This window comes from Ailuropoda melanoleuca, chromosome 7 (assembly GCF_002007445.2).
Source record: "Ailuropoda melanoleuca isolate Jingjing chromosome 7, ASM200744v2, whole genome shotgun sequence".
Classification (NCBI taxonomy): Eukaryota; Metazoa; Chordata; class Mammalia; order Carnivora; family Ursidae; genus Ailuropoda; species Ailuropoda melanoleuca.
In genome coordinates this window covers 33,665,494-33,677,214 of record NC_048224.1, presented here as the reverse complement: position 1 = coordinate 33,677,214, position 11,721 = coordinate 33,665,494, and the positions used below count along the sequence as shown (strand labels likewise).

Sequence of the window (11,721 nt, the reverse complement as noted above, 5' to 3'; positions counted from 1 at the left end):
AAGGTAGAGAAACAAAGTAGATGGAGAGGGAGAAAGGAAAAGAAGGAGGAGGAAATGGGGAAGAGAAGAGAGAAAAACAAGGAAGAGGGAGAGGAGAGAAGAGAGCTTTATCTTGAGGAAAAGCCATGTGCCCTGTATGGGACCAAATGGCAGAGCTGCATACAACTGGAAACTGCAGACTAGACACTATTCAGAAGGTTTACATGAGAATTCTGTGTTGAAAAGAATGTAAGCCCTATATTTGGACTTACGAGCAGAAAGGTTCTCTTAACACTGGGTTCAGTGACTTCATCTGTGAACACAAAAGATCTGATCTGGTCTCACACTGAGGACATCACAGGCCTTAAGACCGTTTATATTTTTCATAGATGCAGGTATCTGCTCAGGACTTTTTTCACCGCCTCTTTCACCTCCTTATTCCTCAAGCTGTAGATGATGGGGTTCAACATCGGGGTTACCACTCCATAAGACAGTCCAATGATTTCATCAGATGTTTTTGTGTCCTTTGACTTGGGCTTCATGTACATAAAAAGGGCTGAACCATAGAATAATATAACCACCGTCAGGTGGGCTGAACAGGTAGAAAAAGCTTTCTTTCTCCCATTAGCAGAATTAATTCTCAGGATGGAACAGAGGATAAAAACATAGGAGATGAAAATTAACAGCAGAGGAATCACCAATAAAACAATACTTGCCACTGTCATGATAAGCACATTCATGGAAATATCTGAGCAGATGAGTTTAAGAAGGGCCAGGATCTCACAGTAAAGATGGTCGATGACATTATTCCCACAGAAAGGCAACACCATTGTCAGGACTGTTTGCACTAAGGAATTCAGACAGCCTATGATCCAGGACCAAGCAGCCATGTGCATATAAAGCACTCTGTTCATGATGATGGGGTACCTCAGTGGGTTGCAGATGGCGACATACCGATCATAGGCCATCACAGCCAGGAGGACACACTCAGTGGAGCCCAACCCAAGGGAGACAACCATCTGGAGAGCACAACCAATGAAGGAGATGGATTTTGTCTCGGATCTAAATATGATGAGCATTGGAGGAATGGATGATGATGTATAACAGATGTCCAGGAATGAGAGGTTCCCAAGGAAGAAGTACATGGGGGTGTGAAGGCGAGAATCCAGTATGCTGATGATAATAAGGAGACTGTTTCCCAGCAGAATTATCACATACATGATGAGGCAGAGTATGAACAGAAAAAGCTGGAGCTCTGGGTATTTGGAAAGTCCCACCAGAAAGAATTCAGTCACAGCTGAATAATTCCCCATCTTCATGTGTCCATGTCACTGTAAGGGTTGAGAAAAGGACATGACTCAGGAAATAGAAATTTCTGATGTAGATTTATCAAATCACTTTCACTTATTACTTTATTTTATTCTTAGCCTCTGGAATCAGCAAGGATAGCAATATTGTATTAATTTTATTAATGATGAAACAGGAACTGAGAGATCAGCGCTACTGAGGCTCACACAATTGCGAAAGCTGAGAGTTGTGCTGGAAAGTTTCAGGTCTCTAATGAATAAAAGTTAGGGACAAACTGCTTTTGAATGTAGGTACATATATTAATGAATATTTTGAAATGTAACTTCATTCTAATAAAGCTGGATGTAATTTGAAATACCATACATATTCAGTACCATGACACTTATCCTCAGTATGACTATTTTAAGTTACTTAACTTTTTTGAGGCTTAGCTACTGGTCTCAGCTAGTAAAATTGAGGGTAGAGGGTAGGGAAGCTATAACTCTTTGACAGTTTGTTGTAAGAATTAAATTAAACTAGATAACATCTATAAAGTAAGAGGCATAGTAGGTGGTTCTGATATGCCTGGTGATAGTCTGGAAATCAGGGCCTGAAATCTGTCCTCCCATAAGTCACTTACTTTTCTTCCTAATTTCTGTAATTTTTTAATGCTCTGTTTTTCTGTTCTTTCTTTACCATTTACCTCTTAGATGCGTATTTTGTGTTTTTCTAGGTAAGTTCGTGTCATTCTATAAGTACTTATTTATAAGAACTTTTTCTCAATTTTTGTATTTGATATTTGAAATGAATATCTAGGTCTTCCATTTTAATTTTTGGCAATGAGACTCCCATATATGACTAAACTGATAATGGCTAATTTCAATTATACTTTCTTGTGAGCATATTACACTGTTGAATGTATTAACTCATTTAATCTTCAGTATTACTCTAGATAGTATTCTTTACTCTTAATTTCAAGGAGAGGAAGCAGAGACAAAAGTTTAAGTAATTTTCACAAAGTCACAGAGATAATAAATGCTAAAAACAGAATCCAAAATCCTGTTGTCCAGCTCCAAAGTCAGCCCTCTTAACGACTAGACTAGATTATCTCTCACAGATTCCTACACTGATTCTAAGCAAGGGAAGAGTATTAAAAAAAAAGTTTCTCTGCTGTGTTAAACTGAAATAGCAAGCATAACTTTCTTTTTTTTTAATTGTACAAATGGGAGATTATTATTAATAAAGTGAAGGTTCAGATCTTTCCTCTCCTCTTACACTTCTCCTCCTGCACCTTGCCCTCCATCCAGCCCCTTCACTGTGTCCTTGGCCCTGGCCCCTTTGGCACCTCAGGACCTCAGGCATGGGAGCCCCAGCCCATGCAGCTCCTGCCTGTTGCCCTGCGCCCTCCTTCCTCAGTTTTATTTCTGATTGTGAGTAATTTGATAGTGAACTCTAAAGGCTGGATCATAGAAAATACTCCTTTTTTCTTGCATCTCCATTCCTGTCTCTATTCACATTGGCACATGGACTTATTTCCACAAAGGAATCAGTTAAGGTAGAGGGTTTAATTTGTTTGAAGACATTCGTTGGGAAAGAAGAGAAGGAGAGAGGGAAAGAGGAGGCAGAAGAGAAAGGCGAAAAGGAGCCCGTTTTTACTGTTACAGAAAACATATTAAACTTAATAGTTATATCCTTGGGTGAGGTTATTGAGAAGAAAGGTATAAATGAGGAATGGCTGTCTTTCTTTTCAGATGAGGTCTCAGATGAGGGAGGATATTATCCAATCCAAGGTGAATAAGAGAAAGCAAAAACAGTAATTCGCCAAAAGCAATCCATCACAAAAAGCCAATTTTAATCCCTGAGTTCTTTCCTCCCACTTCAGCTATTTCTCCCCTTTGATGGTGTCAAGGAAGGATTATTGGGTAGGTTTGCTTCCCAGTAATCTTCATTAGCCTCCCCACAAATGACATCCTAATAGAACTACAACCTAAGGAAGAGAAGTGTGCTTGGCTATGCAACACAACTTCATGAAAACTTCTCTAGCCCCTCCTTCAACCACACTGTTTGTTACCCCTAAGTCCCTCTAATGTAGAAATTCTGAAGTCATTACTGATATCCTCAATGTTATTGATGAGGGAACAGAAGGCAAGCTGAGGACAAAGGAGAAACTGACACCCCGCAACCCCCCCCCCNCCCCCCCCCCACCATGGGATGTATGTGACATTCCTCAGGCACTCCTGGCTGCCCTAAAGGACAAAGAAATAGTTAACCTATAGATACCACAATCCTGCAAGATTTAAGTCTCCCTCAGTTTAGCAGTGTACAAGAACGAAGCATTTCTACCAATAACCTAGCTTCGGGAAGGAAATGTAGATAATGATTAAATGTCCTTATAATCTGCAGCCTCCAGGAAGTTCCCAGCCATCTTAATGTTAATGCTTTGCTAGAGGGAAAAACAATCTTAATTTGACAATGGCAAGGCCTCCAGTATCTTGTGAATCTTCTTTAACATATGAAAGCATTTTCTCAACCTCCCTTTTTCCTTACCTCCCCCAACCGCATGGTATATAATCAGCCACCCCTCACAACGCTGGTGTAGCAGCTCTTTCTGTCCACGGGTCCTGTCCCCGTTTTAGTAAACCACCAATTTTGCACCAAAGACGCCTCAAGAATTCTTTCTTGGTCGTCGGCTCCGGACTCCACCCCATTGAACCTCATGTATATTCCGTAACCTCATCACTATGAAATGGCCATGCTGAATTTCTTCTCCTTTCCCAAAAATACTACACTCTTTCTTCTTTATGCATTTGTATATGCTGTGTTTTTAAGCTGGCAGGGCTTCTCCCAACTTATATATTTATCTTTTCTAGGAAAAATTTCTTACATTCTGTTGTAAGTTGGATGTCCCTGCTATGTGCTGTCACAGAACCCTGTGGTTTCCACACATGCTATGGCACATATACTGTGATGTGTAACAGGGGTCTCATTGTGAGTACTAGACTTTCAAAATTGATACTGGATGCAGAATGCTTATGATAGTTATTTTGTGCTTTTACAAAACAAATAATTTATATGCTCTGTAACATGTTCCAATGTGAAAAAGTTATGGAACACTTTGCAAATTATTTTATCAAAGTAAAATTGCTTTTCTACCCAGAACTGTCAGAGTAAAACTATGATCAATCCCATTTATGAATGCATATGCAAAGAATAATAAGTATATCAAGCTACGTACTAAAATGATGTCATTTATTTTTATTAATACATGAAATTCTAACTTAATGCTTAGAAATCTATCACTTTAATATACTAAACAGATAATAAAAATAAAATATTGTCATCTAACTAGATGCCCCAAAGCAATGATAGAACATAACATTCATTCTTGATAAAACCTCTTAGTAGTCTAGACCTCGGAGGATAAATCGCTAAGATGATAAAGATTCTCTTAAACTGTTGGCCAACATAATTTCAAATGGTGACATGCTGGAGCTATGTCCCTAAAAGTCATTCAAAGATGCCTTATTATTATTATTGTTGTTATTTAACATTTTCCCATAAAAATCCAACAATAGGATAGAAAAACAAAAATAAATGACATTGCATATAATATTATATGTGAAGTTCAATCATGCTTTAATAGGGGCTATAATTTTTTCCTCTAGAATTCTGACATTCTGGCATGTCATGGATATGGTATACATATGAGAAGATAAAAGGTCACATGTAGTATCACCAATGCAAATTTGTAGACTTGGAGAAGAGTTAAGGATGAGGGGCAGTGCTCATGATATAATACAATATGAAGAAAAAAAAGTTTCTTAATAATATAAATAATATAAATGGCTACAACTAATATAAATGTTTACAAATATATATGCATATTTGTATAGAAACTACTCCAAAATTTTAACTGTAATTTCTTCCGGAATATGGGATTTGGGGCATTAATAATATTTTCTCTATTCTTTATGTTTTCTGAATAATTCTTAATCAACCTATATTTTATGGTTATAAATATCAGAAATAACATTTTCAAATTTTTCTTAGAAGGAGATAGTGTTTAAGACATCCAGAGATTCTGCCCCAGTTTTCTTTAAAACTCAAGTAGGAAATAAAATATAGACAGGAAATTGGAGAGGGGCTTTATGTTGCTTTATATTACACAGACTAATTTAATGCCATTTAGTGTTCCAAGTTCAATCAGTCTCACACATATATCCACCATCAGCAGACATATTGACTCAAGTGTTGCAAAAGGATTCTAGAACTCACCATTTAGAATGTGACCAAGCTTAGTGGTACAGATAGGAGTGGTACAGATACCAGTATCACTCAAAAAAAAGGGAAGATACCTGGTGGGTAGGAAGGAGCATGAGAAAACATAAGGAGTTTCTGTTGCCTATGCTTTTTTCTTTCTGCCATAAAGGATAGATTCAGTTTCTTGTTCTCCAGGTTTTGTTCATCTTTTTCCAAAGGCCTGGTTGTTAGATAGGTCCTCACCATTGGGATCAACTATGGAAAGAAAGGAAACTCTGCTTGAGGACTATGGATTGTGAAGCATTCACTTTACTTCTCCCCATATTTACCCAGAGAAGGGTAATAATTTCCTTGTAAAGCACAATTACTCACCCATGCTCCCTGATTTTAACCCAAGGAATTTATCGAAGCAGAGTATTGCACTCTCACCATAGAAGATTTCCATCAGAAGAAATTTTCAGCACTAAATATTGCATTCTATATTCTGTATCCAGTTTCTCCTACTGTTTATAAAGCACCTTTTTTCTGTATAATGTAACATCTCTGGCAGAAGATCCTAAATGCTTGTCCACGTAAATGACCCTGTGGGAACTTTAAAAGGTGTTGATAATAAGCAATATTGGGTGAGTTAGAAATAGGTCCTCTTCTCCTTTTTCAGTATGGTCTTGAGAATTATCCTGAGGTTTTGTTGTTGTTGTTGTTTTAACTAATATTGCTCTATGGGTACCACATGCAATTCTTTGTTGCTGGTAGCACAGCTGAGGCTTTAAGCTCTTATCTTGTAGGATCCTCTGACCTGTAGACTCACTTCTGGGGTTGATCAGAACATGCTACCTAATAATTCCTAGGGCTGTGCCATGAAAGCCTACTGTGCTCTAAGTCCTCTTAGGCTTTTGTTCTTATTGCTAGTAAGTTATCTTTATGGAAAGGTACTGTATTTTAATTGAAAGAACAATTGTCTTAGAGTCAGGGGACCTAGAGTTCAGTCTTTGCTCTGTGGCTTAATAGCTCTACAAACCTTGAGCAAGACACTGAAAATGAGCATGATATAAAATGGGGTAACAGTACTTATTTTGTAGAGTCATTGTGAGAATTAACATCACATATTTGGAAGATCTTGGTGCAGAGGGAGTGCACAATACATGTTAGTTTAATCTGAACTCCAGGCTACGATTTTTTATTTTCCATGGTAAAGAGAAACAACTACTTTAAAATGATGTCCATAAGTATCCAAGATACTTAGCTTCACTCACCAATTCCTCTTTCTGAAGATTTTCACTGTTTTATTAAAAACTTTTCAAATAAAATAAATGATTCAGAATTCCTAACTCCCGTATCTTCTCTCCTTTCTGAAAAAAACCTCTTCCCAACTCTGCTTAGGTCTACCTCATTTATGCGTCAGCGTAGGATCCTCAAATTCTCCATTCATGATAGATACCATGGTTTATTGGGACTACAGTCTTCAAAACAAAGAAGCAATTTTTAGACACAAGCATGGATCCCTCTATTCAGCATTACTTTTCTCCAGTGTTTCACTAAACTTTCTGTCTATATACAGAAGGTACTGTTGCTATTCCTACTTGGATTCATTAGAATCTTAGCTATCTTCTCTAAGAGCTATAGTCATGCTATTAGAACTCACAGACAGATATCCCACAGTTCCAGGTGCCTGCTAGTAGTAGTAAGGGGGCAGATGAAAAATAAAGCTTTCATCCCCAATGAAATTCATGTTATAAATTTGTATCAATACTAAGTCAAGCTGCCACAAAAGTAATCTCTAGGCCCTAAGCATTCCAGAGGGCACCTCAGTGGTTTTGGTAGCCAATTTAAATACTCCTTTGTTTTCTTCTAAGAGACTCTCTAATCCCAGAAGTGATTTCAAGTTGAACCTTTAAGTCTTGCTGAAGATAATAACTTTTAGATACATTAGAGATAATGTCCAAAAGACCCGAATTGTACCTTACTTATTAAAAAGCAATTTTCTTTCTTCTTTGAGAATTTTCCCCTAATTATAGAAATGATATGTATTCATGGTGGAAAATTTGGGAAATAAAGAAAAGCCTAATGGATAAAATGAAAGTCACCCACAATTTCAGATATAACTGTTGGTATTTTCATTATTTTTATGCATGTACTACAATACAGTGAAAGCTTGAGAGCACAATGCATTTCCTGTTTTATAACTTGCTGTTAAAAATAAATATATATAAATAAATATCATGTTATTTTATTAGACATTTTTAAAGAATATCATAGTTTTTTACATAGTGCACGGATGGAGGGGGAACACATGAAACAAGTGGAAATGAAATTGTTTCCTCTTAGATTCTTGGCAGTTTTCCACTTTTTTTTCTTTTTGGCTTTTTGAAGGTAATAATAATGTTGGAGGACCAGAAACAGAGCTTCCGTCACTGTCTATTCTTTTTTGAGAAAAGTGAGGTTTTAGTATTTTAATTCTCCCTACATTTGTCTTCTTCCAGCACCTCCACAATTATATAGGCTTTAGTTAGGAGAACACTCACTTTAGCAAGGAGACTTCAGCTCATCTAGAATAATTACACCATGAAATAAGGGGATGAAACACATAATTTTAAAAGAGGAGCAATCAGTTGTATTTCAATTATATAGCATGTGGTTCATTTTTCTCTGGATGTTATATCGTTGTGGATTTTGTTTTATTTATTTAGGTATTTAATTTGTCTCAAATTTATTTTGGGCACAGAGTGGGGTAGAGTTTTAATATTTTTTCAGTATAATTAGTTCAATACCCGGGCACCGTTTATTTAATAGTTCATCCATTTTCTCCTGATTAATAATGCTATTTTATATCAAATGCCACTTCATTTGGGATATAAATTAACTTCCATATATAGTTAAGGTATTTCTGGATTCTCTGCTCTGTTCCTTTGATAGACTTGTCTTTACCTGAACCAATACCACACTATCTGATGTACTGTAGCTTTATGATCATTCTTGATGTCTGGTATAATGAGTCTGAATTTCTTATTCTACAGCATAGTTTTGGCTATTCTTGGCTCTTCATTCTTCCATGAATTTTAGGATCAACTTAGCAAATGTAAAAATCCTATTTCATTTTGTTTGGAATGACACTGAATTTTTAAAAATTGGGGCAAATGAATATATTTATTTTTAAATTTCCTAACATGAACAGTATAGAGCTTCACAATTTACTTGGATTTTCTCTTGTGTCTTTTAATAATTTGATATTTTATATTAATTTTATTATTTAATTTAAAATATTTTAGAATTTTTATCAGAATCTATTTTTAACCTATTATTTAACAGCATGTTTTCTAATTTTCAGATTCAAAAGACATTTTGGGGGTGATTATATTTTCAATATTTATTTCTAATTTTTTTTATTGTGGCTAGAGTTGAGATTTGAATATTACCCTTTGGTGTTTATTGAGACTTGCTTCCTTTCCTAATGTGTTAGTTTTCATATATTTCATTTGGATTTAAAAATATCCTCTCCTATCTTAATTCAAAGTTTCATATAAATGTGTGTGTGTGTATGTGTTTTTATTGCTTCACTTATTAGTTTAAGGCAGATATTGAATTATCTCTTTTTTATTGTAGATTTATCTTTTTCTTGTAATTCTGTCAGTATTCATACGTGTTTATATTGAAGCTGTGTTGTAAGACGGATAAGTTTCAGGACTATTTTTTCTTTCTGATAGATTCTCTGGTAATGCTTTCTGTCTCAGGGTCCTTCTAGCCTGATTTAATAGAAGCAGCAGCTTACTTTTGTTGGTGTTGATATGGTGCATCTTTTCCCATCATGTTAATTTCCAACTTTCTATTTATATTTTAGGAATTTCTCTTATAGATAGAAAATCACTGAGTTAGTTGCATTTTCTGCTGGGATGAAAGGTGAAGTTTCACATTAGAAAACAGGTGAATGTCATTCTGCACAATATTAGTTGATACCTTCCAACTGGTGCCTTTGTAGCGTTTAATGTGAATACTTATGCTTTTGATTTTTTTATCCTCATTTGGTGTTTGTTTTTAATCTGCTATGCTTTTGAAATTCTCTTTCTCCTTTTTTTGAATAACTTCATGCCTTCTATTGAATTGATGAAATTTTCTTTGCTGTCTTTTATTAACAAATTTGGAATTTCCGTATCTTATTTCTGTTGTTTTTATGAGTTCCCTTGCCTTTTTAATGATGCTTGTTTAACTTAACATAGTCTCTACTTAATATCTCTGCAATCCTTCTGAGTAGTATAAGGACTTTAAAATGTTTATCTTTGATTTTTTGATTCCTTAATTATCTTCCATGTTGTTGATGCTTAAAATGTCATTTTTGCTTTGTATTTAAGTTCCTCAATTGTTTTTTTTTTTTTAAGAAAGCTAGGGACAATTTGGATTACCTACATATCTACTAATTTCTTTGTTTACTATGATTTTTTTCATTCCACACCTTTCAATTGAATATAATTTTTTCTCTGTGGGGTGGTGCTACATGCGGTAAGATCTCTCAGTCTTTGTCTAAAAGTATCTTTATTTTGCCTTTTCTCTGGAAAGGTAGTTTAGTTCGGTGCAGACTAAGGTTTTTAGTTATTTTCTATGAACAATTTGAAGATATTATTCCATTTCTTTGGGCTTTTTTTCTCATTGATGGCATATACTCCGTTAAGAGAAGTCTGTTTTACATTAGTTTTAAATAACAGTGAATATTCTCAATAATGGCATCATGCCATTCTTGACTAACATCTATGGTTACCTGTTGGGCACTGACTTTACCCTTATAACTTCTTTAATATAAACATGTATATACGTTTATCAAATACTGATTTTACAAAATTATTGGCCTTATTTTAAAAAATTATTACAGATTTGTTAAATATGGATTTAAATATAATTTTTACATGTGTTAGAATTTGAGATATAAGTGTGCCTACTAATTATAACATAAAATCTAGACTGCATGGCATACTCAAAAGAAAAAATAATGCTTTGAAATTTGAAACTTTGGATCAGAGGCATAAAATTTGTATTCAGTAATCCCTTCATCACTAATACCAGTAGTCTTTATAATATTGACCAAAGTCTCATTCCCTTTTAGAAACAATCTTATGCTTTTTAGCATATATACTCAGTTGAATATTAAAATGCTACTACTATTTATGTTATGTTATCTCTAATCTTTAATTTCTGATATTTATAGTCATTATTCCTTCTACAGCTGGTGTGGAAATATCAGTAGCATAAGGAAAAAAAGTTCATTTTTCATCCAGTTTATAGTTTACATTGTTTGAGTGGAACTTCAACTTCTTAATATTTATTCAAGTTTCAGATTAGAAATGGCTCTGGGAAATGTGAGTGTTTATACAACTTGGTTGTTTTAAGAATGTTACAATGTTTAGCAGTGTTATAAGATTTAGAGATAATTTTTCTTGTGGATGTATAGCAGTTTTCAACTGTGGTGATTTTGCCCCTTTGAGACCTGTGGTAGATTCCAGAGACACGGTTGGCTGTCACGTTTGAGAGGGTGAGGGGAGGGAGGGCAGTGCTGCTGGCATCTAATGTGTAGAGGCAAGGGGTACTGCTAAACATCATATAATGTATAGGATAGCTTCCCATGATGGGGCATTAACCAGGCCAAAATATCAATAGTGCCAAGACTGAGAAACTTTGGTACAGAGGAATGCCATTTTCAAAAACCTCTTTATGGACTTAGTTAGGGTATGGAAGAAGAGGAATTAAAGAGTAAAGGCTGTAGAACCAAATTCCTTTTGTTAGGGTTTATACAATCTGACATGCACTGGGGAACTAGTAGTCCCTTAGAAGTAGCTAAAAACAGGAGAAATAATTATGCAGACAAAACATCCTGCCAAAGAAGTTTGCTGTTTTTTTTTCTCATTATCTTTGATTNTTAACCTCCTCCCTGATTTTTATTAATTTCTGATATATTTCTTTTCTTCCCTATCCTTTCATTCTATCTATCCCCTAGGAATAACAATTAAAACTCTGACTACAGATCATATAGAAAATTAAGTTTCACAGGGACTGTTAAAATTTGTTTTAAATTTCTCTCTTGTAAGAGTTATAAATAACCTGCTAACAAATTTTGCCTTTTAAAAGTAGTAGTATTTTTTTCCTAAATGAAACTTAAGGGAACTTATAAGGACATCATGTTTAATTTGTTCTCTATCTTTGACTCAGTAGGAA

The 11,721-nt window shown here is 35.0% G+C and overlaps 1 protein-coding gene across 1 annotated transcript; it reads right to left on the bottom strand.

Moving 5' to 3' along the window:
• Window positions 1-362: 362 nt before the first annotated feature.
• Window positions 363-1,323, bottom strand: LOC100467535 (olfactory receptor 13D1). Its single transcript, XM_034663712.1, has 2 exons — window positions 764-1,323; window positions 363-571 (listed from the first exon to the last, which is right to left on the bottom strand). The coding sequence occupies exons 1-2, from the start codon at window positions 1,296-1,298 to the stop codon at window positions 363-365; spliced, it is 744 nt and encodes a 247-aa protein (XP_034519603.1). The 5' UTR covers window positions 1,299-1,323.
• Between the last annotated feature and the right edge of the window lie 10,398 nt (window positions 1,324-11,721).